This window comes from Oncorhynchus tshawytscha, linkage group LG08 (assembly GCF_018296145.1).
Source record: "Oncorhynchus tshawytscha isolate Ot180627B linkage group LG08, Otsh_v2.0, whole genome shotgun sequence".
Lineage (NCBI taxonomy): Eukaryota > Metazoa > Chordata > Actinopteri > Salmoniformes > Salmonidae > Oncorhynchus > Oncorhynchus tshawytscha.
Genome location: NC_056436.1, coordinates 32,860,021 through 32,885,542, shown reverse-complemented (window position 1 = coordinate 32,885,542; position 25,522 = coordinate 32,860,021). Strand labels below are relative to the sequence as shown.

Genomic DNA, 25,522 nt, shown 5'->3' with positions numbered 1-25,522 from the left:
TCCACTACCCCACCACAGTAACACTCCACCACTCGAACACTCCAAATCAGTAACACTCCACCACTCCACCACTCCACCACACTAACACTCCACCACTCTAACACTCCACCACTCCACCACCCCACCACAGTAACACTCCACCACTCTAACACCCTACCACAGTAATACTCCACCACAGTAACACTCCACAACTCTAACACGCCACCACTCCACCACACTAACACTCTACCACTCTAACCCTCCACCACCCTAAAACTCCATCACTCTAACACTCCACCACAGTAACACTCCACCACTCCAACACTCCACCACTCTAACACTCCACCACAGTAATACTCCACCACAGTAACACTCCACCACTCTAACCCACCACCACCCTAAAACTCCATCACTCTAACACTCCACCACAGTAACACTCCACCACAGTAACACTCCACCACTCTAACACTCCACCACAGTAATACTCCACCACAGTAACACTCCACCACTCGACCATTAACATTTTACTACAAACACTCCAACACTCTAATAGTCCACCACTCTAAAACTCCACCACTCCACCACTAACATTCTACCACTAAGACTCCACCACTCTAACACAACATTACTCTAACACGCCACCATTCAAACACTCCATCACTCTAACACTCCACCACTCTAAAACTCCACCACAGTAACACTCCACCACTCCACCACTAATATTCTACTAATAACACTCCACCACTCTAACATTCCACCACTCTAAAACTCCACCACTCTAAAACTCCACCATTCTAACACTCCACCACCCCACCAGAGTAACACTCCACCACTCTAACACTCCACCACAGTAACACTCCACCACAGTAACACTCCACCACAGTAACACTCCACAACTCCACCACACTAACACTCCACCACTCTAACACTCCACCACAGTTACACTCCACCACAGTAACACTCCACAACTCTAACACTCCACCACTCCAACACCCCACCACTCGACCATTAACATTCTACTAATAACACTCCAACACTCTAATAGTCCACCACTCTAACACTCCACCACTCTAAAACTCCATCACTCTAACATTCCACCACAGTAACACTCCACCACAGTAACACTCCACCATTCTAACACTCCACCACAGTAATACTCCACCACAGTAACACTCCACAACTCTAACACTCCACCACTCCACCACACTAACACTCCACCACTCTAACCCTCCACCACCCTAAAACTCCATCACTCTAACACTCCACCACAGTAACACTCCACCACAGTAACACTCCACCACTCTAACACTCCACCACAGTAATACTCCACCACAGTAACACTCCACCACTCGACCATTAACATTCTACTAATAACACTCTAATAGTCCACCACTCTAAAACTCCACCACTCCACCACTAACATTCTACCACTAAGACTCCACCACTCTAACACAACATTACTCTAACACGCCACCACTCAAACACTCCATCACTCTAACACTCCACCACTCTAAAACTCCACCACAGTAACACTCCACCACTCCACCACTAACATTCTACTAATAACACTCCACCACTCTAAAACTCCACCACTCGAACACTCCACCACTAACATTCTACAACTAACACTCCATCACTCTAACACTCCACCATTCTAACACTCCACCACCCCACCACAGTAACACTCCACCACTCTAACACTCCACCACAGTAACACTCCACCACAGTAACACTCCACCACAGTAACACTCCACAACTCCACCACACTAACACTCCACCACTCTAAAACTCCACCACTCTAACACTCCACCACAGTTACACTCCACCACAGTAACACTCCACAACTCTAACACTCCACCACTCCACCACACTAACACTCCACCACTCTAACCCTCCACCACCCTAAAACTCCATCACTCTAACACTCCACCACAGTAACACTCCACCACAGTAATACTCCACCACTCTAACACTCCACCACAGTAATACTCCACCACAGTAACACTCCACCACTCGACCATTAACATTCTACTAATAACACTCCAACACTCTAATAGTCCACCACTCTAAAACTCCACCACTCCACCACTAACATTCTACCACTAAGACTCCACCACTCTAACACAACATTACTCTAACACGCCACCACTCAAACACTCCATCACTCTAACACTCCACCACTCTAAAACTCCACCACAGTAACACTCCACCACTCCACCACTAACATTCTACTAATAACACTCCACCACTCTAACATTCCACCACTCTAAAACTCCACCACTCTAGAACTCCACCACTCGAACACTCCACCACTAACATTCTACAACTAACACGCCATCATTCTAACACTCCACCACCCCACCACAGTAACACTCCACCACTCTAACACTCCACCACAGTAACACTCCACCACAGTAACACTCCACCACAGTAACACTCCACAACTCCACCACACTAACACTCCATCACTCTAAAACTCCACCACTCTAACACTCCACCACAGTTACACTCCACCACAGTAACACTCCACAACTCTAACACTCCACCACTCTAAATCTCCACCACTCTAACACTCCACCACACTAACACTCCACCACACTAACACTCCACCACACTAACACTCCACCACTCTAACGCTCCACCACTCTAACACTCCACCACTCCACCACACCACCACAGTAACATTCCACCACTCTAACACTCCACCACTCTAACACTCCACCACCTTAACACTCCACCACAGTAACACTCCACAACTCTAACACTCCACCACCCCACCACAGTAACACTCCACCACTCTAACACTCCACCACTCCACCACTCCACCACACTAACACTCCACCAGTCTAACACTCCACCACTCTAAAACTGCACCACTCTAACACTCCACCACAGTAACACTCCACCACTCCAACACTTCACCACTCCACCACTCCACCACTAACATTCTACTACTAACACTTCACCACTCTAACACTCTACCACTTCACCACTCCACCACTCTAAAACTCCACCACTCTAAAACTCCACCACTCCACCACTCTACAACTCCATAAGTCTAACACTCCACCACTCTAACACTCCACCACTCTAACACTCCACCACTCCACCACTCCACCACTAACATTCTACTAATAACACTCCACCACTCTAACATTCAACCACTCTAACACTCCACCACTCTATCATTCCACCACACTAACACTCCACCACACAAACACTCCACCACTCTAACACTCCACCACACTAACACTCCACCACACTAACAATCCACCACTCTAAAACGCCACCACTCTAACACTCCACCACACTTACACTCCACCACTCTAACACTCCACCACACTAACACTCCACCACTCTAAAACGCCACCACTCTAACACTCCACCACACTTACACTCCACCACTCCACCGCCCCACCACAGTAACACTCCACCACTCTAACACTCCACCACAGTAATACTCCACCACAGTAACACTCCACAACTCTAACACTCCACCACACTAAAACTCCACCACTCTAACACTCCACCACAGTAACACTTCACCACTCCACCACTAACATTCTACTACTAACACTCCACCACTCTAACACTCGACCACTTTAGCACTCCACCACTCCACCAGTAACATTCTACTACTAACACTCCACAACTCTAACATTCCACCACTAACAGTCTACCACTAACACTCCACCACTCTAACACTCCACCACAGAAACACTCCACCACTCCACCACTAACATTCTACTAATAACACTCCCGCACTCTAACACTCCAACACTCCACCACAGTAACACTCCACCACTCTAACACTCCACCACAGTAATACTCCACCACAGTAACACTCCACAACTCTAACACTCCACCACTCCACCATACTAACACTCCACCACTCTAACTCTCCACCACTCTAAAACTCCACCACTCTAACACTCCACCACAGTAACACTCCACCACAGTAACACTCCACAACTCTAACACTCCACCACTCTAACACTTCACCACTCCACCACTAACATTCTACTACTAACACTCCACCACTCTAACACTCCATCACTCTAACACTCAACCACTCCACCAGTAACATTCTACTACTAACACTCCACCACTCTAGCTCTCCACCACTAACATTCTACCACTAACACTCCACCACTCTAACACTCCACCACTCTAACACCCCACCACAGAAACACTCCACCACTCCACCACTACCATTCTACTAATAACACTCCACCACTCTAAAACTCCACCACTCTAACACTCCACCACTCTAACACTCTAACACTCAACCACTCTAACACTCCAGCACTCCACCACTAACATTCTACTACTAACACTCCACCACTCTAACACTCCACCACTCTAACACTCCACCACTCTAACACTCCACAACTCTAAAACTCCACCACTCTAACACTCCACCACAGTAACACTTCACCACTCCACCACTCCACCACTAACATTCTACTACTAACACTCCACCACTCTAACACTCCATCACTCTAACACTCCACCACTCTAACACTCAACCACTCTAGCACTCCACCACTAACAGTCTACCACTAACACTCCACCACTCTAACACTCCACCACAGAAACACTTCACCACTCCACCACTAACATTCTACTAATAACACTCCCCCACTCTAAAACTCCACCATTCTAACACTCCACCACAGTAACACTCCACCACTCTAACACTCCACCACTCTAAAACTCTGCCACTTTAACACTCCACCACTCCTCCACACAAACACTCCAACACACTAACACTCCATCACTCTAAAACTGCACCACTCTAACACTCCACCACACTAACACTCCACCACTCTAACACTCCACCACTCCAACACAGTAACACTCACCACTCTAACACTACACCACAGTACCACTCCACCACTCTAACACTCCCCCACTCCACCACACTAACACTCCACCACTCTAACGCTCCACCACTCCACCACCCCACCACAGTAACACTCCACCACTCTATCATTCCACCACAGTAATACTCCACCACAGTAACACTCCACAACACTAACACTCCACCACTCCACCACTCTAACACTACACCACTCTAACACTACACCACTCTAACACTCCACCACTCTAAAACTCCACGACTCTAACACCACCACACTAACACTAAACCACTCTAACACTCCACCACTCTAACACTCCACCACTCTAAAACTCCACCACTCTAAACTCTACCACTAACATTCTACTACTAACACTCCACCACTCTAAAACTCCATCAATCTAACACTCCACCACTCCAACACAGTACCACTACCCCACTACACCACTCCACCACACTAACACTCCACCACTCTAACACTCCACCACACTAACACTCCACCACTCTAACACTCCAACACTCCACCACAGTAACACTCCACCACTAACATTCTACTAATAACACTCCACCACTCTAACATTCCACCACTCTAACACTCCACCACAGTAACACTCCACCACTCCACCACTAACATTCTACTAATAACACTCCACCACTAACATTCCACCACTAACACTCCATCACTCTAACACTCCACCACTCTAACACTCCACCACTCAACACTAACACTCCACCACACAAACACTCCACCACTCTAACACTCCACCACTCTAACACTCCAAATCAGTAACACTCCACCACAGTAACACTCCACCACTCTAACACTCCACCACACTAACACTCCACCACACTAACACTCCACCACTCTAAAACGCCACCACTCTAACACTCCACCACACTTACACTCCACCACTCTAACGCTCCACCACTCTAACACTCCACCACTCCACCGCCCCACCACAGTAACACTCCACCACTCTAACACTCCACCACAGTAATACTCCACCACAGTAACACTCCACAACTCTAACACTCCACCACTCCACCATACTAACACTCCACCACTCTAACTCTCCACCACTCTAAAACTCCACCACTCTAACACTCCACCACAGTAACACTCCACCACAGTAACACTCCACAACTCTAACACTCCACCACTCTAACACTTCACCACTCCACCAGTAACATTCTACTACTAACACTCCACCACTCTAGCTCTCCACCACTAACATTCTACCACTAACACTCCACCACTCTAACACTCCACCACTCTAACACTCCACCACAGAAACACTCCACCACTCCACCACTAACATTCTACTAATAACACTCCACCACTCTAACATTCCACCACTCTAACACTCCACCACAGTAACACTCCACCACTCCACCACTAACATTCTACTAATAACACTCCACCACTAACATTCTACCACTAACACTCCACCACACTAACACTCCACCACACAAACACTCCACCATTCTAACACTCCACCACTCTAACACTCCAAATCAGTAACACTCCACCACAGTAACACTCCACCACTCTAACACTCCACCACACTAACACTCCACCACACTAACACTCCACCACTCTAAAACGCCACCACTCTAACACTCCACCACACTTACACTCCACCACTCTAACGCTCCACCACTCTAACACTCCACCACTCCACCGCCCCACCACAGTAACACCCACCACTCTAACACTCCACCACAGTAATACTCCACCACAGTAACACTCCACAACCTAACCCCACCACACCACACTAACACTCCACCACTCTAACACTCCACCACTCTAAAACTACACCACTCTAACACCCACCAGTAACACTCCACCACAGTAACACTCCAACACTCTAACACTCCACCACAGTAATACTCCACCACAGTAACACTCCACAACTCTAGCACTCCACCACTCCACCACTCTAACACTACACCACTCTAACACTCCACCACTCTAAAACTCCACCACCCCACCACAGTAACACTCCACCACTCTATCATTCCACCACAGTAATACTCCACCACAGTAACACTCCACAACACTAACACTCCACCACTCCACCACTCTAACACTACACCACTCTAACACTCCACCACTCTAAAACTCCACGACCCTAACACCACCACACTAACACTAAACCACTCTAACACTCCACCACTCTAACACTCCACCACTCTAAAACTCCACCACTCTAAACTCTACCACTACATTCTACTACTAACACTCCACCACTCTAACACTCTACCACTTCACCACTCCACCACTCTAAAACTCCATCAATCTAACACTCCACCACTCCAACACAGTAACACTCCACCACTCTAACACTCCATCACAGTACCACTCCACCACTCTAACACTAACCCACTACCCCACTCCACCACACTAAAACTCCACCACTCTAACACTCCACCACACTAACACTCCACCACTCTAAAACTCCACCACTCCACCACTCTACAACTCCATCAGTCTAACACTCCTCCACTCTAACACTCTACCACTCTAAACCTCCACCACAGTAACACTCCACCACTCCACCACTAACATTATACTAATAACACTCCACCACTCTAACACTCCATCACAGTAACATTCCACCACACTAACACTCCCCCACTCCACCACACTAACACTCCACCACTCTAACACTCCACCACACTAACACTCCACCACTCTAAAACTCCACCATTCCACCACTCTAATTCTCCACCAGTCTAACATTCCACCACACTAACACTCCCCCACTCCACCACACTAACACTCCACCACTCTAACACTCCACCACACTAACACTCCACCACTCTAAAACTCCACCATTCCACCACTCCAACACTCCACCACTCTAACACTCCACCACTCTAACACCCCACCACACGAACACTCCACCACTATAACACTCCACCGCTCTAACACTCCACCACTCTAACACTCCAACTCTCCACCACTCTAAAACTCCACCACTCTTAACTCTACTCCACCACTCTAACACTCCACCACTCCACCACTAACATTCTACTACTATTACTCCACCACTCTAACACTTCCCCACTCCACCACTTTAACACTCCACCACTATAACACTCCACCACTAACACTCCACCACTCTAACACTCCACCACGCTGGTTTGCTATGTGTGATTGTGGCGCATGTTTATGAGGTCACCATATCAATCCCACCCACCTCCGCCCCACGTCCCACACACTGTACTGTGAGACTGTGGCATGAGTCGATGAAGTCCTCGCCCACCATTTCACCAATCCAACAAACAGCTTCTCGATGTGTAACTGTGGCTAGACGTGGCCCACGTTTGTGAAGTCATTACGCACTGCATCACCACTCCTGTACTCAACACAGCCCCAAGATATGTTAGCTCACTGATGCTGCACTTCCTCACACTCCACACTGGGTAACCACACACCTATGGTGGGCAGGGACAAAAGTAATGCCATGAGACATTTATAGATTCAGTGTACAGACACTGTGATTACATCCAGACTGTCCACAGTGAGGTGAGCAACCCTTTCCTCTCTGAGCTGCTGCCTGGTGCCCTGCTGCACAGCACTGCCTATCAAACCACCCAGCAGTTGAACTTCCCTCTGTGTATTAAATGGTCTCTGAGAGATCAAACATGTCACCCTGACGAGAAGAGGAGACAGCTCGGAGCTCTGGAAGCCTTTCAGTCTGACAGCCAAGCACGTTTGACTGGCAAACAGAGACATTTTTTCCCTTCCCCCTGCCAAAATGGGAGTATGTCTGTGATCCTGTAGCTCGACATCGCACACAAATATAGAAGCGCAATGAGAGACCCAGCGAGGGGTGAACCCTAGCCCGCCGGCTCTGAAAATAAGTTGAGGCGTCCCTCTCGCACAAAGGCAAAGCCCCATAACTCAGTTTTTTTCCCAAATGAAATCGCATGTGAACCGAATATTAGGAAGTGTGCATGGCTGCCAACAGCCGCCAAGCCATTATAGCCGGGCCTGTTAACCACATTTTCACCAGCAGACAATGCCCCTTTGTCCTCGTGTGTGGCTGTCCCCTCTGCCGGAACCCAGAGAGGAGCCCTGTACAATTAAACAGTGTGGATGAGGAGAGGGGAGCAGAGGAGAGGAGAAGAGAAGAAAGATGGAGATTGGGGAGAGGAGAGCAGAAGAAAGGGGAGGAGAGGTGGAGAGGAAAGAGGATGTATAGACTGGAGTGTCAGTTCTGTTCTCTAGTTAATTAGTCACAGTCGTGTCAGCAGGAGGCAGGGGAGCCTGCCTTCATGGCCAGAGGAACCTTTCATGTGGTTACTCACGGAATGCTGTTGTTCATTTCTTCCTGCAACAAAAGCCACATGTTTTTATTTTTTTGTAGAGTATAGGCTGTCCCCATGGAAATATGAAGGAACAAGACAAGGTATGTCACGTATGAGTGGTATGACTGCTAAGAAGAAAAAGGCTGTCTGGTGAGGAATTCACCAAACAATCCTGACTGTGCCAATATGATGATCTTTGGTTCATGTTGTTAAAAATATTTTGGACCATAAACTGGCCACCACCCCCTTTGCCTTCAGGACACTCTAACACATTTGTGCCTACTGTAAAATACAATATATTTAAGTAAAAATACTTAAAAGTATAACTTAAGTAATGTAAATGATGTCTGAGTGTTGGAGTGTGCCCTTGGCTATCTGCAAATAAACAAATAAAAATGCATTCTTGTTTGCCTAATATAACGATTTTTTTTTAAATATTTGAAGAAATTATATTTATTTTTAATACTTAAATATATTCAAAACCAAATACTTTTAGACTCTTAATCAAGTAGTATTTTACTGGGTGACTTTCAATTTCACTATTTCACTTGAGTCAAGTATCTTTACTTTTACTCAAGTATGACAATTGGGTACTTTTTCCACCACTGTCTGTACTGTCTACACACTCACTCACTCACTCACTCACTCACTCACTCACTCACTCACTCACTCACTCACTCACTCACTCACTCACTCACTCACTCACTCACTCACTCACTCACTCACTCACTCACTCACTCACTCACTCACTCACTCACTCACTCACTCACTATCTCATTTGCTGTCTAAACAGCTACCCTGCCCTGTTAAACTCCTTCATCCTTGTTTGGATATTTAACGGAGGTCATCCCAGGTTCTGTCACACATTCAAGTGTAAAGACGCCTCAAAGAATTTCTAGATATTGAAATCGCATGTATTTCTCTTCACTGGAGTTCAATCTCCTCGGCCCTGTCTAGCTCACTGGAGAGCGAGACTAGAATAAAACCGTGACCCAGCGCCTGTTTCCTGACTGTCCACGGTACTTTCCACTGCAGACTTGAGACAACTCTGAAAGCAGCGAGCGACTGCACTGGGCCTGAAGGCTTTCATTCCGATGCAGGAAGGGTGTGGCTCCTCACAGTCAGAGAGTTTAAAGAGTCACAGACATACATTATTTTCATCACCTGCAATAAAACCACTCCTTTGAACACAAAATCATTACTGTCAATCATCAAATTGAACCCAATTGAGTTTGAATGAAATCATGAGAAGAGAAGAGACCAGCTGTCATCACTGTGATTTTACTTGAACTCTCGTCTCTTCTCTGAACTTTTACTGTGTCCGGACAGACGGACACTATCTCTCTCCATTGCATGCAGCTCTCTCTGTCTCTCTATGAGTTCCATGTGTCCATGTGGCTGAATGTTTCCTCTCATAATCTTTGTGACTAATCACTAGTGATGTTGCCCATGAGTGGTTAGCACCCTGCCCCATGCAATGCAATGTAGCGTACTTTCCTCACCCTCTCTGTGACTCAGAGCCTCTGAGGAGCCCTAACTGCTCGCTAATCCTCTGATTGCTGTGTTTGGCCCCTCGGGCTCCTCAGCGCCAGGGCGGGCCAGGCTAACGACAGGCTAACGACAGGCTAACGACGACGACAGTGAGCGTTTATAAACCAAATTAGGAGGCTAGAGTCTGGCTTGTCGTGTGGTGATTAGCCTGATCAAACGCTCGCTGACTGACTGACTGACTGGCTGACTGTTCGCTGTGTCATTATGCTGATTAAAGGAGCCTCGGTTGGTCCCTAGCTACATGTAACACACATTTTTCTGCTGGGTTGGTTAAGTTAGCAGAGGTAGCCCTGCAGTAGTCTTTATCGTGCGTGAAAGCCAAGGGGATGGTGGATGAGATGGTGTGAAGATAAGAGGTTTTGTGTTGATGGTGAAATTAAGGTTCAGTGTAGGTTGTGTGGCCGCAAAAAGAGGAGTCTGGTTTGTGAGGCTTTATATCTCAGTGGTTTAACTCTCTGGTGATGTTCTGGTTTGTGAGGCTTAAAATCTCAGTGGTTTAACTCTCTAGTGATGGTCTGGTTTGTGAGGCTTAAAATCTCAGTGGTTTAACTCTCTGGTGATGTTCTGGTTTGTGAGGCTTAAAATCTCAGTGGTTTAACTCTCTGGTGATGGTCTGGTTTGTGTATGACAGCATGTAAGAGGTGATAGTACCTGATTTCTCAGGTAGGACGGCTTCCATCACATTAATTCTGTTTGTAAATTTACTACACCAGTATTAGTCATTTCAGGTCTGCGTTTACTCCAACTGTGGGTTGTCCTTTGACTGTGATAAAAGCAGCAGGTGGCCATCTGTGAGCTCTTACAGATTATTACACTGAGGTCAGACGGGATTGAGAGAGAGAGAGAGAGAGAGAGAGAGAGAGAGAGAGAGAGAAAGAGAGAGAGAATGATATGGTCATCACGTTGACACACTGTACATCACTCCTCTCTGCCTCAAAGTCTGTATGTGTGTGTCTGTATGTTGTGTATGTTTGTGTGTAAATGTGTGTGTGTCCGTGAGAAGAGTTTCAGAGCCAGACAGAGTGACCTAGCACCAGACAGAGAAGGGAGAGAGAATGGGAAGGGATAGAGAGACCACTTCTGCTCCATAGCCGAGAGGGGATTCCCTCGTGTAGGGCTTTCTGCTGAGTTTTTACAGAACTGAGCAGCTGGAGAGAAAGTACAGCAACAGATCCACACTAAGGTTACCTTAGGTCAGTCTTTTAGGGGGTGTATTCATATATTTCATTCTGCACAACTCATATTACATAGTTTTTTAGAATTCTTGTCATTCTTAGTAATCTTGTCATGTTTACTGTCAATGGGCATTTCAGTATTAAGTTTCAGTATGCAAGCATTGTTGTTCATTTTTAACTACCCTTTTAACAAAAACTGTGCCTTGCCATGGTAACTACACTGAACAAAAATATAACGCAACATGAAATCATTTCAAAGATTTTAGTGAGTTACAGTTCATATAAGGGAATCAGACATGAAATAAATTCATAAGGCCCTTTTCTATGGATACCACATGAACGGCAACACCGATATGCATCTGTTGGTTACAAATACCAATACAAATGACTTCAGTCGTCAGATGGACGGTGTTTCCTCCGACACATTGGTGCGGCTGGCTTCCAGGGTTAAGCGAGCAGTGTGTCAAGAAGCTGTGCGGCTTGGCAGGGTCGTGTTTTGGATGACTCTCCACCTTCGCCTCTCCCGAGTCTGTAGGGTAGTTGTAGCGATGAGACAAGATCGTAACTAACAATTGGATATCACGAAGTTGGGGAAAAAAGGAGGTAAAGTAAAAATTATTTTAAAAGTAGGGGCGTGGATCAGAAAACCCGTCAGTATCTGGTGTGACCATTTTCTTCAAGCAGAGTGACACATCTCCTTCGCATGGAGTTGATTAGGCTATTAATTGTGGCCTGTGGAATGTTGAATGTTGTCCCACTGCTCTTCAATGGCTGTGCGAAGTTGCTGGATATTGGCAGGAACTGGAACACGTAAATCCAGAACATCTCAAACATGTTCAATGAGTGACATGTCTGGTGAGTATGTAGGCCATGGAAGAACTGGGACATTTTCAGCTTCCAGGAATTGTGTACAGATCCTTGCGACATGCTGAAACATGAGGTGATGGCGGTGGATGAATGGCATGACAATGGGCATCAGAATTTCATCACGGCATCTCTGTGTTTTCAAATTGCATTCAAATTGCCATGGATAAAATGCAATTGTGTTCTTGTCCATAGCTTATGCCTGCCCATACCATAACCCCATCACAACCATGGGGCAATCTGTTGACATCAGCAAACGTTGACATCAGCAAACCGCTTGCCCTCACACGACGCCATACACGCTGATACACGCTCGCCCCCACACGACGCCATACACGCTGATTCACCCGTGAATCTTCTCTAGCGTGCCAGTGGCCATCGAAGGTGAGCATTTGCCCACTGAAGTCAGTTACGAAGCCGAACTGCAGTCAGGTCAAGACCCTGGTGAGGACGACAGCACACAGATGAGCTTCCCTGAGACAGTTTCTGACAGTTTGTGCAGAAATCCTTCGGTTGTGCAACCCCACAGTTTCATCAGCTGTCTGTGTCGCTGGTCCTAGATGATCCCGCAGGTGAAGAAGCCAGATGTGGAGGTCCTGGGCTGGCGGGTTACACATGGTTTGCGGTTGTGAGGCTGGTTGGATGTATTGGAGGCGGCTTATGGTAGAGAAATTAATATTCAATTATCTGGCAACAGCTCTGGTTGACATTCATGAAGTCAGCATGCCAACTGCACGCTCCCTCAAAATTTGAGACATCTGTGGCATTGTGTTGTATGACAAATCTACACTTTTTAGAGTGGCCTTTTAATGTCCCCAGCACAAGGTGCACCTGTGTAATGATCATGCTGTTTAATCAGCTTCTTGATATGCCACACCTGTCAGGTGAATTAATTATCTTGGTTAAGGATAAATTCTCACTAACAGGGACGTAAGCTTTTCGTGCATATGGAACATTTCTGGGATCTTTTATTTCAGCTCATTAAACATGGGACCAACACTTTACATGTTGCATTTATATTTTTGTTCAGTGTACATACTATGCATGTAAAAATGTCTCAAATCCTGTGGCTGGTAGAGCTGAATCACCTGTAAAATACATTATGACCACCAAAACTGACTGACATTTGTATTTGTATTTATTAGGGATCCCCAGTACTCTTCCTGGGGTCCAAACACCAAAGCACCCACATTACATATAAAAGAAAAGATAAAACAGTGAACTATGTTTGTACTGAATGAGCTAAAGATAATGCAGTACATCATATACAGTTGAAGTCGGAAGTATACAAATACCTTTATCCTAGATTTTCACAATTCCTGACATTTAATCCTAGGAAACATTCCCTGTCTTTGGTCAGTTAGGATCACCAGTTTATTTTAAGAATGTGAAATTTCAGAATATTAGTAGAGAAAAGGATGTATTTTCTTTTCTTTCAGAAGTTTACATACACTCAATTAGTATTTGGTAGCATTGCCTTTAAATTGTTTAACTTGGGTCAAACGTTGCGGGTAGCTTTCTACAAGCTTCCCACAATAATTTGGGTGAATTTTGGCCCATTCCTCCTGACAGAGCTGGTGTAACTGAGTCAGGTTTGTAGGCCTCCTTGCTCGCACACGCTTTTTCAGTTCTACCCACAGATTTTCCATATGATTGAGGTCAGGTCTTTGTGATGGCCACTCCAATACCTTGACTTTGTTGTCCTTAAGCCATTTTGCCACAACTTTGGAAGTATGCTTGGGATCATTGTCCATTTGGAAGACCCAGTTGTGACCAAGCTTTAACTTGCCAACTTGATGTCTTGAGATGTTGCTTCAATTTATCCACAATTTACCCACATCACTTTCCTTTCTCATGATGCTGTCTATTTTGTGAAATGCACCAGTCCCTCCTGCAACAAAGCACCCCCACAACATAATGCTGCCACCCCCGTGCTTCACGGTTGGGATGGTGTTCTTCGGCTTGCAAGCCTCCCCCTTTTTCCTCCAAACATAACAATTATGGACAAACAGTTCTATTTTTGTTTCATCAGACCAGAGGACATTTCTCCGAAAAGTTTGACCTTTGTCCCCATGTGTCGTTGCAAACCGTAGTCTGGCTTTTTTATGGTGGTTTTTGAGCAGTTGCTTCTTCCTTGCTGAGCGGCCTTTCAGGTTATATCGATATAGGACTCATTTTACTGTGGATATAGATACTTTTGCATTTGTTTCCTCCAGCATCTTCACAAGGTCCTTTGCTGTTGTTCTGGGATTGATTTGCACTTTTCGCACCAACATACATTCATCTCTAGGAGACAGAACGCGTCTCCTTCCTGAGCGGTATGACGGCTGTGTGGTCCGATGGTGTTTATACTTGCGTACTATTGTTTGTACAGAAGAAAGTGGTACCTTCAGGTGTTTGGAAATTGCTCCCAAGGTGAACCAGACTTGTGGAGGTCTACAAATGTTTTTCTGAGGTCTTGACTGATTTCTTTTGATTTTCCTATGATGTCAAGCAAAGAGGCACTGAGTTTGAAGGTAGGCCTTGATATAAATTCACAGGTACACCTCCAATTGACTCAAATTATGTCAATTAGCCTATCAGAAGCTTCTAAAGCCATGCCATTCTAAAGCCATAAGCCATGCCATACAGTCAACTTAGTGTATGTAAACTTCTGACCCACTGGACTTGTGATACAGTGAATTATAAGTGAAATATTCTGTCTGTAAACAATTGTTGGAAGAATGACTTGTGTCATGCACAACATAGATGTCCTAACCGACTTGCCAAAACTATAGTTTGTTAACAAGACATTTGTGGAGTGGTTAAAAAATGAGTTTTAATGACTCCAACCTAAGTGTATGTAAACTTCCGACTTCAACTGTAACATCCCTACACCACCACATATCCACAACACAAATGTTCAATACCACCATACAACAATATCACAATGTGTGTATATGCATGTGTCTGTACCTTTGTGTGCGTCTCTTCACAGTCCCAGTTGTTCCATAAGGTGTACTTTTACCTGCTATTTAAATCTGATTCTACTGCTTACATTAGTTACCTGGTGTGGAGTAGAGTTCCATTTAGTCATGGCTCTATGTAGTACTGAGTGCCTCCCATCGTCTGTTCTGGACTTGGGGACTGTGGAGAGACCTCTGGTGGCATGTCTTGTGGGGTATGCATGGGTGTCCGAGCTGTGTGTAGTATTTTAAACAGACAGCTCGGTACATTCAGCTTGTCAACACCTCTTACATAAACAAGTAATGATGAAGTCAATCTCTCTTCCACTTTGAGCCATGAGAGATTGACATGCATGTCATTAATATTAGCTCTCCGGGTACTTTTAAGGGCCAGCCGTGCTGCCCTGTTCTGAGCCAACTGCAATTTTCCCAAGTCTCTCTTTGTGGCACCTGACCACACTACTGAACAGTAGTCCAGGTGCGACAAAACCAGGGCCTGTAGGACTTGTTGATAGTGTTGTTAAGAAGGCAGATCAGTGAATTATTATGGACAGACTTTTCCCCATTTTAGGTATTGTTGTATCAATATGTTTTGACCATGACAGTTTACAATCCAGGGTAACTCCAAGCAGTTTAGTCACCTTAACTTGCTAAATGTACACACCATTCATTACGAGATGTAGTTGAGGTTTAGGGTTTAGTGAATGATTTGTCCCAAATACAATGCTTTTAGTTTTGGAAATATTTAGGACTAACTTATTCCTTTTTACCCATTCCGAAACTAACTGCAACTCTTTGTTAAGTGTTGCAGTCATTTCAGTCGCTGTAGTAGCTGACATGTATAGTGTTGAGTCATCTGCATACATAGACACACTGGCCTTACTCAAAGCCAGTGGCATGTAGTTAGTAAAGATTGAAAAAAGCATTTACTTTACTGTAATATACTGTATTGTACTGTACTGAACTATAATCTACTTTACTGTAATGTACTGTATTGTACTGAACTATAATCTACTTTACTGTAATATACTGTATTGTACTGTACTGAACTATAATCTACTTTACTGTAATGTACTGTATTATACTGTACTGAACTATAATCTACTTTACTGTAATGTACTGTATTGTACTGAACTATAATCTACTTTACTGTAATGTACTGTATTGTACTGTACTGAACTATAATCTACTTTACTGTAATGTACTGTATTGTACTGAACTATAATCTACTTTACTGTAATATACTGTATTGTACTGTACTGAACTATAATCTACTTTACTGTAATGTACTGTATTATACTGTACTGAACTATAATCTACTTTACTGTAATGTACTGTATTGTACTGAACTATAATCTACTTTACTGTAATGTACTCTACTGTGCTGTGCTGTTCTGTGCTCTACTGTGCTGTACTTTGATGTCCAAATTTGTGAAACATAGATGTCTATGATTCGTTCAGATATGGTCTGGACCAACCAAATTTGGTCTTGTTTAGGGGAAGAGCTCATTAAAATAATAGCCAGTGTGTAGAATAATACCCAGATATGCAGAGGAGGATATTGCACATTTCTACATTTGTGTACCAATTTAGGATACATCCCCATTTGTATTTGTATCTATTAGGGATCCCCATTAGTTCCTGCCAAGGCAGCAACTACTCTTCCTGGGTTCCAAACACATTAAGGCACTTACATCACACATACAACAAAAAGACCATGAAGAGAATGGCATTCATGTCCATAACTATGCATTTATGAGTAGCACAGATAAGGGTCCCATGATGAAATTCCTTTACTGTAATCCAGGCATTAATCCACTTCATTTACTGCAGTTCAATGACCAAAATAATAAACCCAGGGTAAACCCAGGTTGTCATGTCATAGCTGACACCTTATTCTTCCTGCAGACATCTTTGAATCATAATTTGGAGCAGATTTGAAAAATGTTTTTAGAATACATGATCACATAAAATTGCCCCTGTCTAAAAAGTCAAATTGCAAAAAAAGTCAAGTAGTCATTTCCCATTTCTGAAAAGATGATCTCTTGAAATAACTTTTTCTACTTTTTGGGATGGTTGTCACGTCCGTAAAACGTGTTTTATTGCACCAAAGATAATTAATTAATGCAAACAACTTGAGATTTTTCTGGGGAAAACGGAGAAAATATTGTATCAAAAACAATTTCATAGCCTGCAGCTTATATATCCTATCATTATCTGCATCTTTGCTCCACCGTAATTAACTTGTTTCTTTATTGCTTTTGGGAAGAGGGATGGGCTATGGACATTTTGAGCATAAGATTTATCGTAATGAAGGAAGAAGAGGCTTCAGTCTTTAGTTCAGTTTCACATTCTGGCTTGTTGAGCTGTTTTGCTGTTGAATTGATCGATGTCTCCACGTTGAAAACCAGATGTACCATACTGTATATAGGCAACTGAAATTAGCTGCATGTGAAAATTAAACTATGCTGAAATAGTTTTCATACGCTATGCTAAATGGGAGGATTCTTCTTTATGTTGTGTCTACAGATCGGATGTTGTTGGAAACGTCTGTTTAACGGTATTACTCAGCAGGGAGGGTTCATGCCTTATGAAAAACAACAACATTCTGTAGAAGCTTCAAATTCACTTCAAATGGACTCTGTTTGTCTAGTGTTGGCTTCTTTTGATAGACTAGACAGTTCAAAAAATAATATAGAATTAATTTCTTTTCAAGAAGGATCTTCATTTTCATTCTTTAATTTCCTGTAAATTCGTTGTTGGTTGTAATCTGATATATTATCTCCTTCATTAGTACAACTAGAGTCTCATTTAGTTAATTAATCACATGGTAATTAACACTTAATGGCATGACAAAATTACTTAATAGCACTTATATAAGCTTCCGGTAACTTCATTATTGCCGAACTTAGGTCACCATGCATAATCACTGGTGGTATTAGACTGTTGCTTGTCCCTAATTGTCAGCTGCCTTAGTGCATGAAACTAGCTGTGGTTCAGGGCAGCTGTTATACAACTGCATGATAAGTGATCGAAAACATTACAAGCCTGGGTTTGTTCATAATTCAATTCTCTCAGACAAAAGGGATGAGGTTATTAAAAGCATGATAGCAGGGATTTAATCAATACCACAGTAAGGGCCTAATGAAATATGATCATCTCATAAGAGAACGTAATCAAGCGTAAAGAAATGGCTCAACGGAATATTGTAACTATAAACAGTAGATATAAGACTTTTAAAAAAACAACCAGAAAATGATATTGTGATCATTTCCATCTCCTTGTCCAGTTATCCAAATACTTTCGTCGTCTGAATACTTTCCTGCCTGCATGCTAGTGTTTCTGTTCCGATATTTATTTTCCACATCGGAGGGTCCCAGTTAAAATAGCTTGTCTAGACGTTATGAATTCCGCTGACATCCCAGTGCATTGTATCATGACAAATTTGGACATTTGTGTCTCTCACCATACCAATTACGCCGTAGTTATTAAGTAAGGGCATGATATGTATTTTCTCCTTTTTGCTTGTCTGAGGGAGGTGTGGTAATGTATTTACCATACATTCACAGAGGTCAGTCCCCTCAGAACTGCCATAGACATTCACAGAGGTCAGTCCCCTCAGAACTGCCATAGACATTCACAGAGGTCAGTCCCCTCAGAACTGCCATAGACATTCACAGAGGTCAGTCCCCTCAGAACTGCCATAGACATTCACAGAGGTCAGTCCCCTCAGAACTGCCATAGACATTCACAGAGGTCAGTCCCCTCAGAACTGCCATAGACATTCACAGAGGTCAGTCCCCTCAGAACTGCCATAGACATTCACAGAGGTCAGTCCCCTCAGAACTGCCATAGACATTCACAGAGGTCAGTCCCCTCAGAACTGCCATAGACATTCACAGAGGTCAGTCCCCTCAGAACTGCCATAGACAATCAGAGAGCTGCTCTTAATGTGAAGTCTAACACCGGATGAACTGTGCTAAAGGGGTTGAGACGCCACACAGAGCTTTCTTAATGCTTCAGTCTGGCACAATGCCTACTGACTCACTATACACACCAGCCATGCCATACTACGCAAAGTCTACCTTGAGTTTGTTTTCAAGATGAATTTCAGACACATTTGTTGATCACCCGTCCAGTGCTGTTTGTTGATAGAAAGTTGTCCGCACTTCCGAAACAATTACTTGTTCAAACTAAATTGTTACCAAGAGACCAATACAGGAAATATCCACATTATCAGATTGGAGACCAGCTCCAGAGAATCTGGCCCTTGTGGTTGCCGGTCGACCACCAGAACATTTGATTTACTACAACACTTAGCACAACTTTAACCTTCACCAACGTTATATAGAGTTTAGCGTGCTCAGCCAAACAATTTAGGGGAGACGGGGTTTGGAAATTGGTTGACCACATAATCAGCAGACACCGCCTCCCTTCCTCTACCTGGAAGCCATCTTGTTGGCGACCCCTGAAGGTGTTTATCCATCAACAGGTGTTGACAGATCTCATCATTTTGTTAAATTCATCTTGAGGCTTATCTGTAATGTGAGAGAATTCATTTGAGGGTTTTACCCAAAGTTTATTTTTCTCATACAATTCTAACAGTTGTGAGTCTTTTAGCTTTTTATTTCCGAGTTGTAGAACTAACCAGACCACCTCCCAGAATCCACCAAAAATAAACTCACTACTACTGTGGCGAAGCATGGCGTGTTTCTCACACAGAAACCCTAACTTTCATTCATACAGTGCAACAAGCCAAACATATAAAACCATTCCCACCCTAATAAACTGGGGCCTTTTTTCTGCCACAAAGGGAACTGGCTCCCATGAGCGTTACACTCTAAAATCCCCCCCCGTCTACCAGGCCTATTGGGTAAAAAACTTCCTTTCCAGCTAGGAGGAAAAGCGGTCAGGGAACCAAGCCAAGGATATGACCCAGTACCCACGCCCAATCAGAGTCACTGTAAACCAGGAACCTCACCTGACTCAAACGCTGAAGACAGCAAAAGGGGCAGGTTTGTAACCCAATAAAAGTTTATAATTTTTTCTCTACAGAGTGAAATAGTTGCTATTTTTCGTCGTATCACCTGGTATTTCACTCGTATCAAGAATGTGGGATACCAAGCTGCTAATGTTAGTTCTGTGAGTATTTAGCATACCTCATATGTGTGTGTCTGGATAATTGGTCTTGTGAGAGAGGAGCAGGTGTAACCTCATTGTGGTTATCGGGGCAGGAGCTCTCGTAGACTGCATCAGATTAGCGCGTTTAGAGAGCACCTCCATCTCACATACAGCCTGCCCTAGTGTGCTAACTGTCAGGGCCTCGCAACTGTTTTTGGAGGTGCTCTCTTTCTCATTACAAATAGTGTGAGAGCTTCAGCGTCCCTCTCTCACTTCTCTTCTCTCTCCTCTCTCTTTTCTCTCTCCTCTTCTCTGTGCTACAGGAGTGAGGTTTTTGAGGTGAAGCACATTCTTTTCTCACACAAAGCGCGTCAGATGTTGCACATCACGTGCTCACATGTGTATACTTCTCAGCATGAGATATACTGCTGCTTAATGTGATGGAGCTAAGAATATCATTCTATACTTGCTTTTGGACAGGGCTCCTGTCTACTTGTATTTATGTATTCAGATGATCGTGTCTGAATGCATATTCATCTATGGGTAGCCTATCTCTCTTGAGTTGCTAATCATTAGATATAGATCTTGCAAAAATGATGAAGAACATGAGATGTTTGGGATTTGACTTTTTTTTACCAGCTATTTAAAAAAAAAAGTACTTTAGAAGTACAATCTATAGGCAGAGTTTAACTGTAACACTATGACTTCTGAAAACATGTATACATCCACATTTCCATGGTATTAAATTCAGGAATTGGAAACATACAATATCCACAAACAACATCCTCTTAATTTCAGTCCATTTTTTAAAAGTCTTTTCCAAACTGCTTTGCCTGTGTAATGCAAGTTGTTAAACTAACCGCCAGAGTATTTCTCTCACATGAGGCAGTCTATTTGAATTGCTTTCAAATTGAACTGGAGGATTTAATGACTTTTGGCCTTTGTTCTATTACAGTTTGCTTTCATTTTCTCCACTGAATAAATTGTAAAAGGATATTGCATATTCATTAATGATTTCCAATGGTGATTACAGCTTTAAACACTCTCTATTTTTCCATCCTATCTTTTGCATGCACGTTGGTTTTCCCCTGTCGCTACAGTCAAAATACAAATTCAAGCATCCGAAGTGCTTTACATAAGAGGCCCGCTAAGCGTAAGATCTGATCCCAACTCGGTCCTTATTCAGACATTAGAGGGTTGCACACTAAGTAAGGCCGTAATGCTTTAAAGGAGAATAATCAACCAACAGCCAGACCTCATGCTCCAGTCTGAATGATAGCGGGAGAGAAACATTTAGTGATGCGGAAGAATGAGAGTGAGAGAAAGACATGGTGCAGAGATGCGGCTTTGTCAAGAGGAAACTATAAATGACTGAGTATCTGTCTGAGCTGTGAGAACACTGAAACACCATCCTCTGTCACTCTGCTCACTGCTCCAGTAGGGATATCAGAGGCTTGTTCTCATATGAGTGGCAGATGTGTGTGCGTGTGTGTGCGTGTGTGTGCGTGCGCATGTGCGCATGTTTATAGAGGGGGAAACTGGGCTCCAGAGATTTTAAGATTTATTCTGCAAACAATTAGGAGCTGGTAGTGCTTATCCAGTGGTTCTCTAATTACCACAGCAACCAGGACGTAATCGAGGGTAGATTTTCTGTTGCTGTTTTTTTTTTATGTAGTAGGGAACCAATCTCCCAGACCTCCTCAGATTAATACTCTCACAGCAACATGCCCTCGAAAGAATGACATGTTGGGGACTTGTTCAATTAATAGCAAAATGATGCAAACACATTTTCAAGCAGCTAGAAAGTGAAGAAACCATGTAAAACTTCTGTTCTATTTTTCACGGGAGAATTTCTGACTTCCACTCTAAATCTAACTGTTGAAAACTCTGAATTAACTCTATAAACTGTTGGCTGAGGCCTTACGCAATTGAACACAATTGAATCTTCTATCGCTATATGTAATCTAATTTATTACATTGTTATTTAATAATCTTATAATTTATTGTTTCATTATATCAGCGGGAAAATTCTCTCCAAACTTAGCCAACAGTTTATACAGTTAATTCAGAGTTTTCAACAGTTAGATTTAGAGTGGAAGTCAGATATTCTCCTGTGACAAACAGAACAGACGTTTTACATGGTTTCTTCACTTTCTAGCTGCTTGAAAATTTGTTTGTATCATTTTGCTATTAATCTAATTTGAACACAATTGAATCTTCTATTACTATATGTAATCTAATTTAGTACATTGTTATTAATAATCTTATAATTTATTGTTTTATTATATCAGCGGGAAAATTCTCTCTAAACTTGACTTCAATCTAGGCTTTAATCCAAGTACTGCAGGACTGAGGTAACCAAGGGAAAAAAATGGCTCCTTCATTAACAGCAGTCTTTAGCCTGAGTGTAATGCACTCACCTCACCACACAGGCCAAGAGTACCTCCTGTAAGTAGTGAAGGAGACAGACCAATGTTTCTTCTCTTTCTGTTTTATCGTATCGCTGCGTTCCAGTAAAGGCCGGTCCGATGGAGCCTTCCTTCCTTCTATTCTCCCAGAGAGCTAGAAAAAACCCCTCTTGATGGCTGTGGTGAGAAGCCCATTATTGGTGTGCTCCATCAAGACTATATCAGACGCAGCCCTGAGGCCCACAGCTGTGAGGGCCCTGTCACTAACGGCCTCGGCTACTGTATGGACCCATGCCTCCTTTTTACACCCATTTAATAGGAACGTTAGGGCATTCAGCGTGTGTGGTACGATCCTTTCAGAGAGGGTCTACTCAAACACCAAAACAAAGTCTCTCTTTTAGAAGTGTTGCTGTCCCTGCTGTTTTGGAAAACGCACACACCCCCACACTCCTTCGTGTTGCCAAACAGACGAGGCCACACATTTTAAACAACTGGGAGCGGGTGGACCGCCAGAGCCGCCAATATCATTCTCTCTCTGACGCCTCGAGCCACAGACATGACAGAGGAGAGAGAGAGGGAGAGAGAGAGAGTATTGAGGGGAGGAGAGAGTGCTTACCTCTCAGTAGAGTGGGGCCGTAGTTCCCGAAGCAGTCAAAGATGCTGTTGGAAGCCATGTCCTTGTGGCTGAAGTGGTGCCAGAGCCGTCGTCAGCCCTCTCTACAGTCGATAACGACCAACCTTGGAGAGAAACGGTGGTTGAAATAGAGAACGAAAGAGTGAGAGAAAGGAGAGCGAGGGAGAAGGATAGATCCTGGAACTCGGAGCCCATTTGCAACCAAGAATTTGGGGTTTGTAACTACCGCAGGAATCCCTCGCCACAAGCCTGCAAAGAGAGCAGTATAAGTATGCAGCACCAGGGGTATGAGACATTCAGAAAGAAAGAGAGGAAGAGGGAATGATAGGGGGAGAGGGAGTGAAAGAGAGGGAGAGGGAGAGAGAATGGTAGGCTGGGGGGATGAGGGAGAGGGAGAGGGAGAGAATGGCAGGCTGGGAGGGTGAGGGAGAGGGAGAGTGAGAGAGAATGGGAGGGTGAGGGAGAGGGAGAGAGAATGGTAGACTGGGAGGGTGAGGGAGAGAGAATTGGCAGGCTGGGAGGGTGAGGGAGAGAGAATGGCAGGCTGGGAGGGAGAGGGAGAGTGTGGCTACACTGAGATGCAGTGGTATCCATCCCTCTCCAGGACTCTGGCCTTCCAATGCACTCACCGTTGTTGTATCGGGTCTGGACGTCTTGTTAGCAGGCCACGGTGGGGTGGCAGGGAGGTGTGGTGCTGTGCTGGTCCGTCAGTGGGCAGGGGCTCTGAGGTTAGCCAGGTAATCTCTCTCTCTGTCAGGAGACGTGGTGTCCCACGGTGGTGACCTGACTGGAGCGTCAGTGTTAGCTAGCGCCGGCTAAAGCCACAGCTCTCTTTGCGTCCTCGCCATCCTCCAACTCCCCTCCGTGAGTGGAGGAGCCCACGTCACATGTCACATGAGGTCACAGGGCCTCTCCTCCCCTCCCCTCTCTCTTTTCGCTCTTACTCGCTGTAGCTTATTTTTTCCTCTTTGCTTTTACTTTTTCAGCTCTCTGCTTCCCTCTCTCTTTTCTCTCTCTCTTTTGATTGGTCGGCCAAGTTTTGTAAATGTTCTGTTTTCTTTAAGCTCAAACCAGGCAGTGGCCTACGCCATTCAAAGTCTGTGAGGCTTTCAGAGGGCGCCGAAACCCAATGTGAACAACCAGAAAAGCATTGAACACGCATTAAGAGAAATAGAAATAAGAGAGAAGAAAGATTGAGAGTGAGGGAGAGAGAGAGACCGAGAGAGAGCGTTGACTGTGGAGACTGGGGCTTGCCACTGCGCAGAGAGAGGAAAGGAGCAGAGCAGAGTAGAGAGGGTTCTGTCTCTGAGCGCTTTCAGAGAGAGACTGTGTGTATGTATGTGTTTGTGTGTGTATGTCTGACTCACTGCGCATCTGTGTTTGTAAGAGCTGGTGGTTTTGGGCCTGGAAAACCAACCCTCCACCCTCACTTACCGCTTGATAGTATCGTAATCTTAGCTGCAGTGCTGCTCTGCTCTGCTGTCCCCTCTATTCTTACTACCTCTCTCTCACACACTGTCCCTTTCACTCTGCTTCTCACCAAGTCTATTCTTACCTACCACACAATAAAATTATTTGGGAATATTTATTTCACACCTGTAATACAGGACAAAAGAGCAATACACAAAGGTTGATGAAATATGTAGAAAATACAGTATATAAACATA

At 44.3% G+C, this 25,522-nt stretch overlaps 1 protein-coding gene across 5 annotated transcripts in view; it reads right to left on the bottom strand.

Annotated features, from left to right (window-relative positions):
* Positions 1-25,144, bottom strand: part of runx3 (RUNX family transcription factor 3) — a 76,942-nt gene extending 51,798 nt beyond the window's left edge. Inside the window, exons 1-2 of one of the 5 annotated variants that reach the window (XM_024429948.2) lie at positions 24,485-25,144; positions 23,838-23,959 (exon numbers count right to left, since the gene is read on the bottom strand). In XM_024429948.2, the coding sequence (XP_024285716.1) occupies positions 23,838-23,895 (58 nt within the window). In that variant the 5' untranslated portion in view covers positions 23,896-23,959; positions 24,485-25,144. Of the gene's footprint in view, positions 1-23,233; positions 23,252-23,837; positions 24,105-24,484 lie in introns of those variants that run through there. The other 4 variants (XM_024429944.2, XM_024429943.2, XM_024429946.2 and 1 more) reach the window with 4 other exon arrangements.
* Positions 25,145-25,522: the final 378 nt, after the last annotated feature.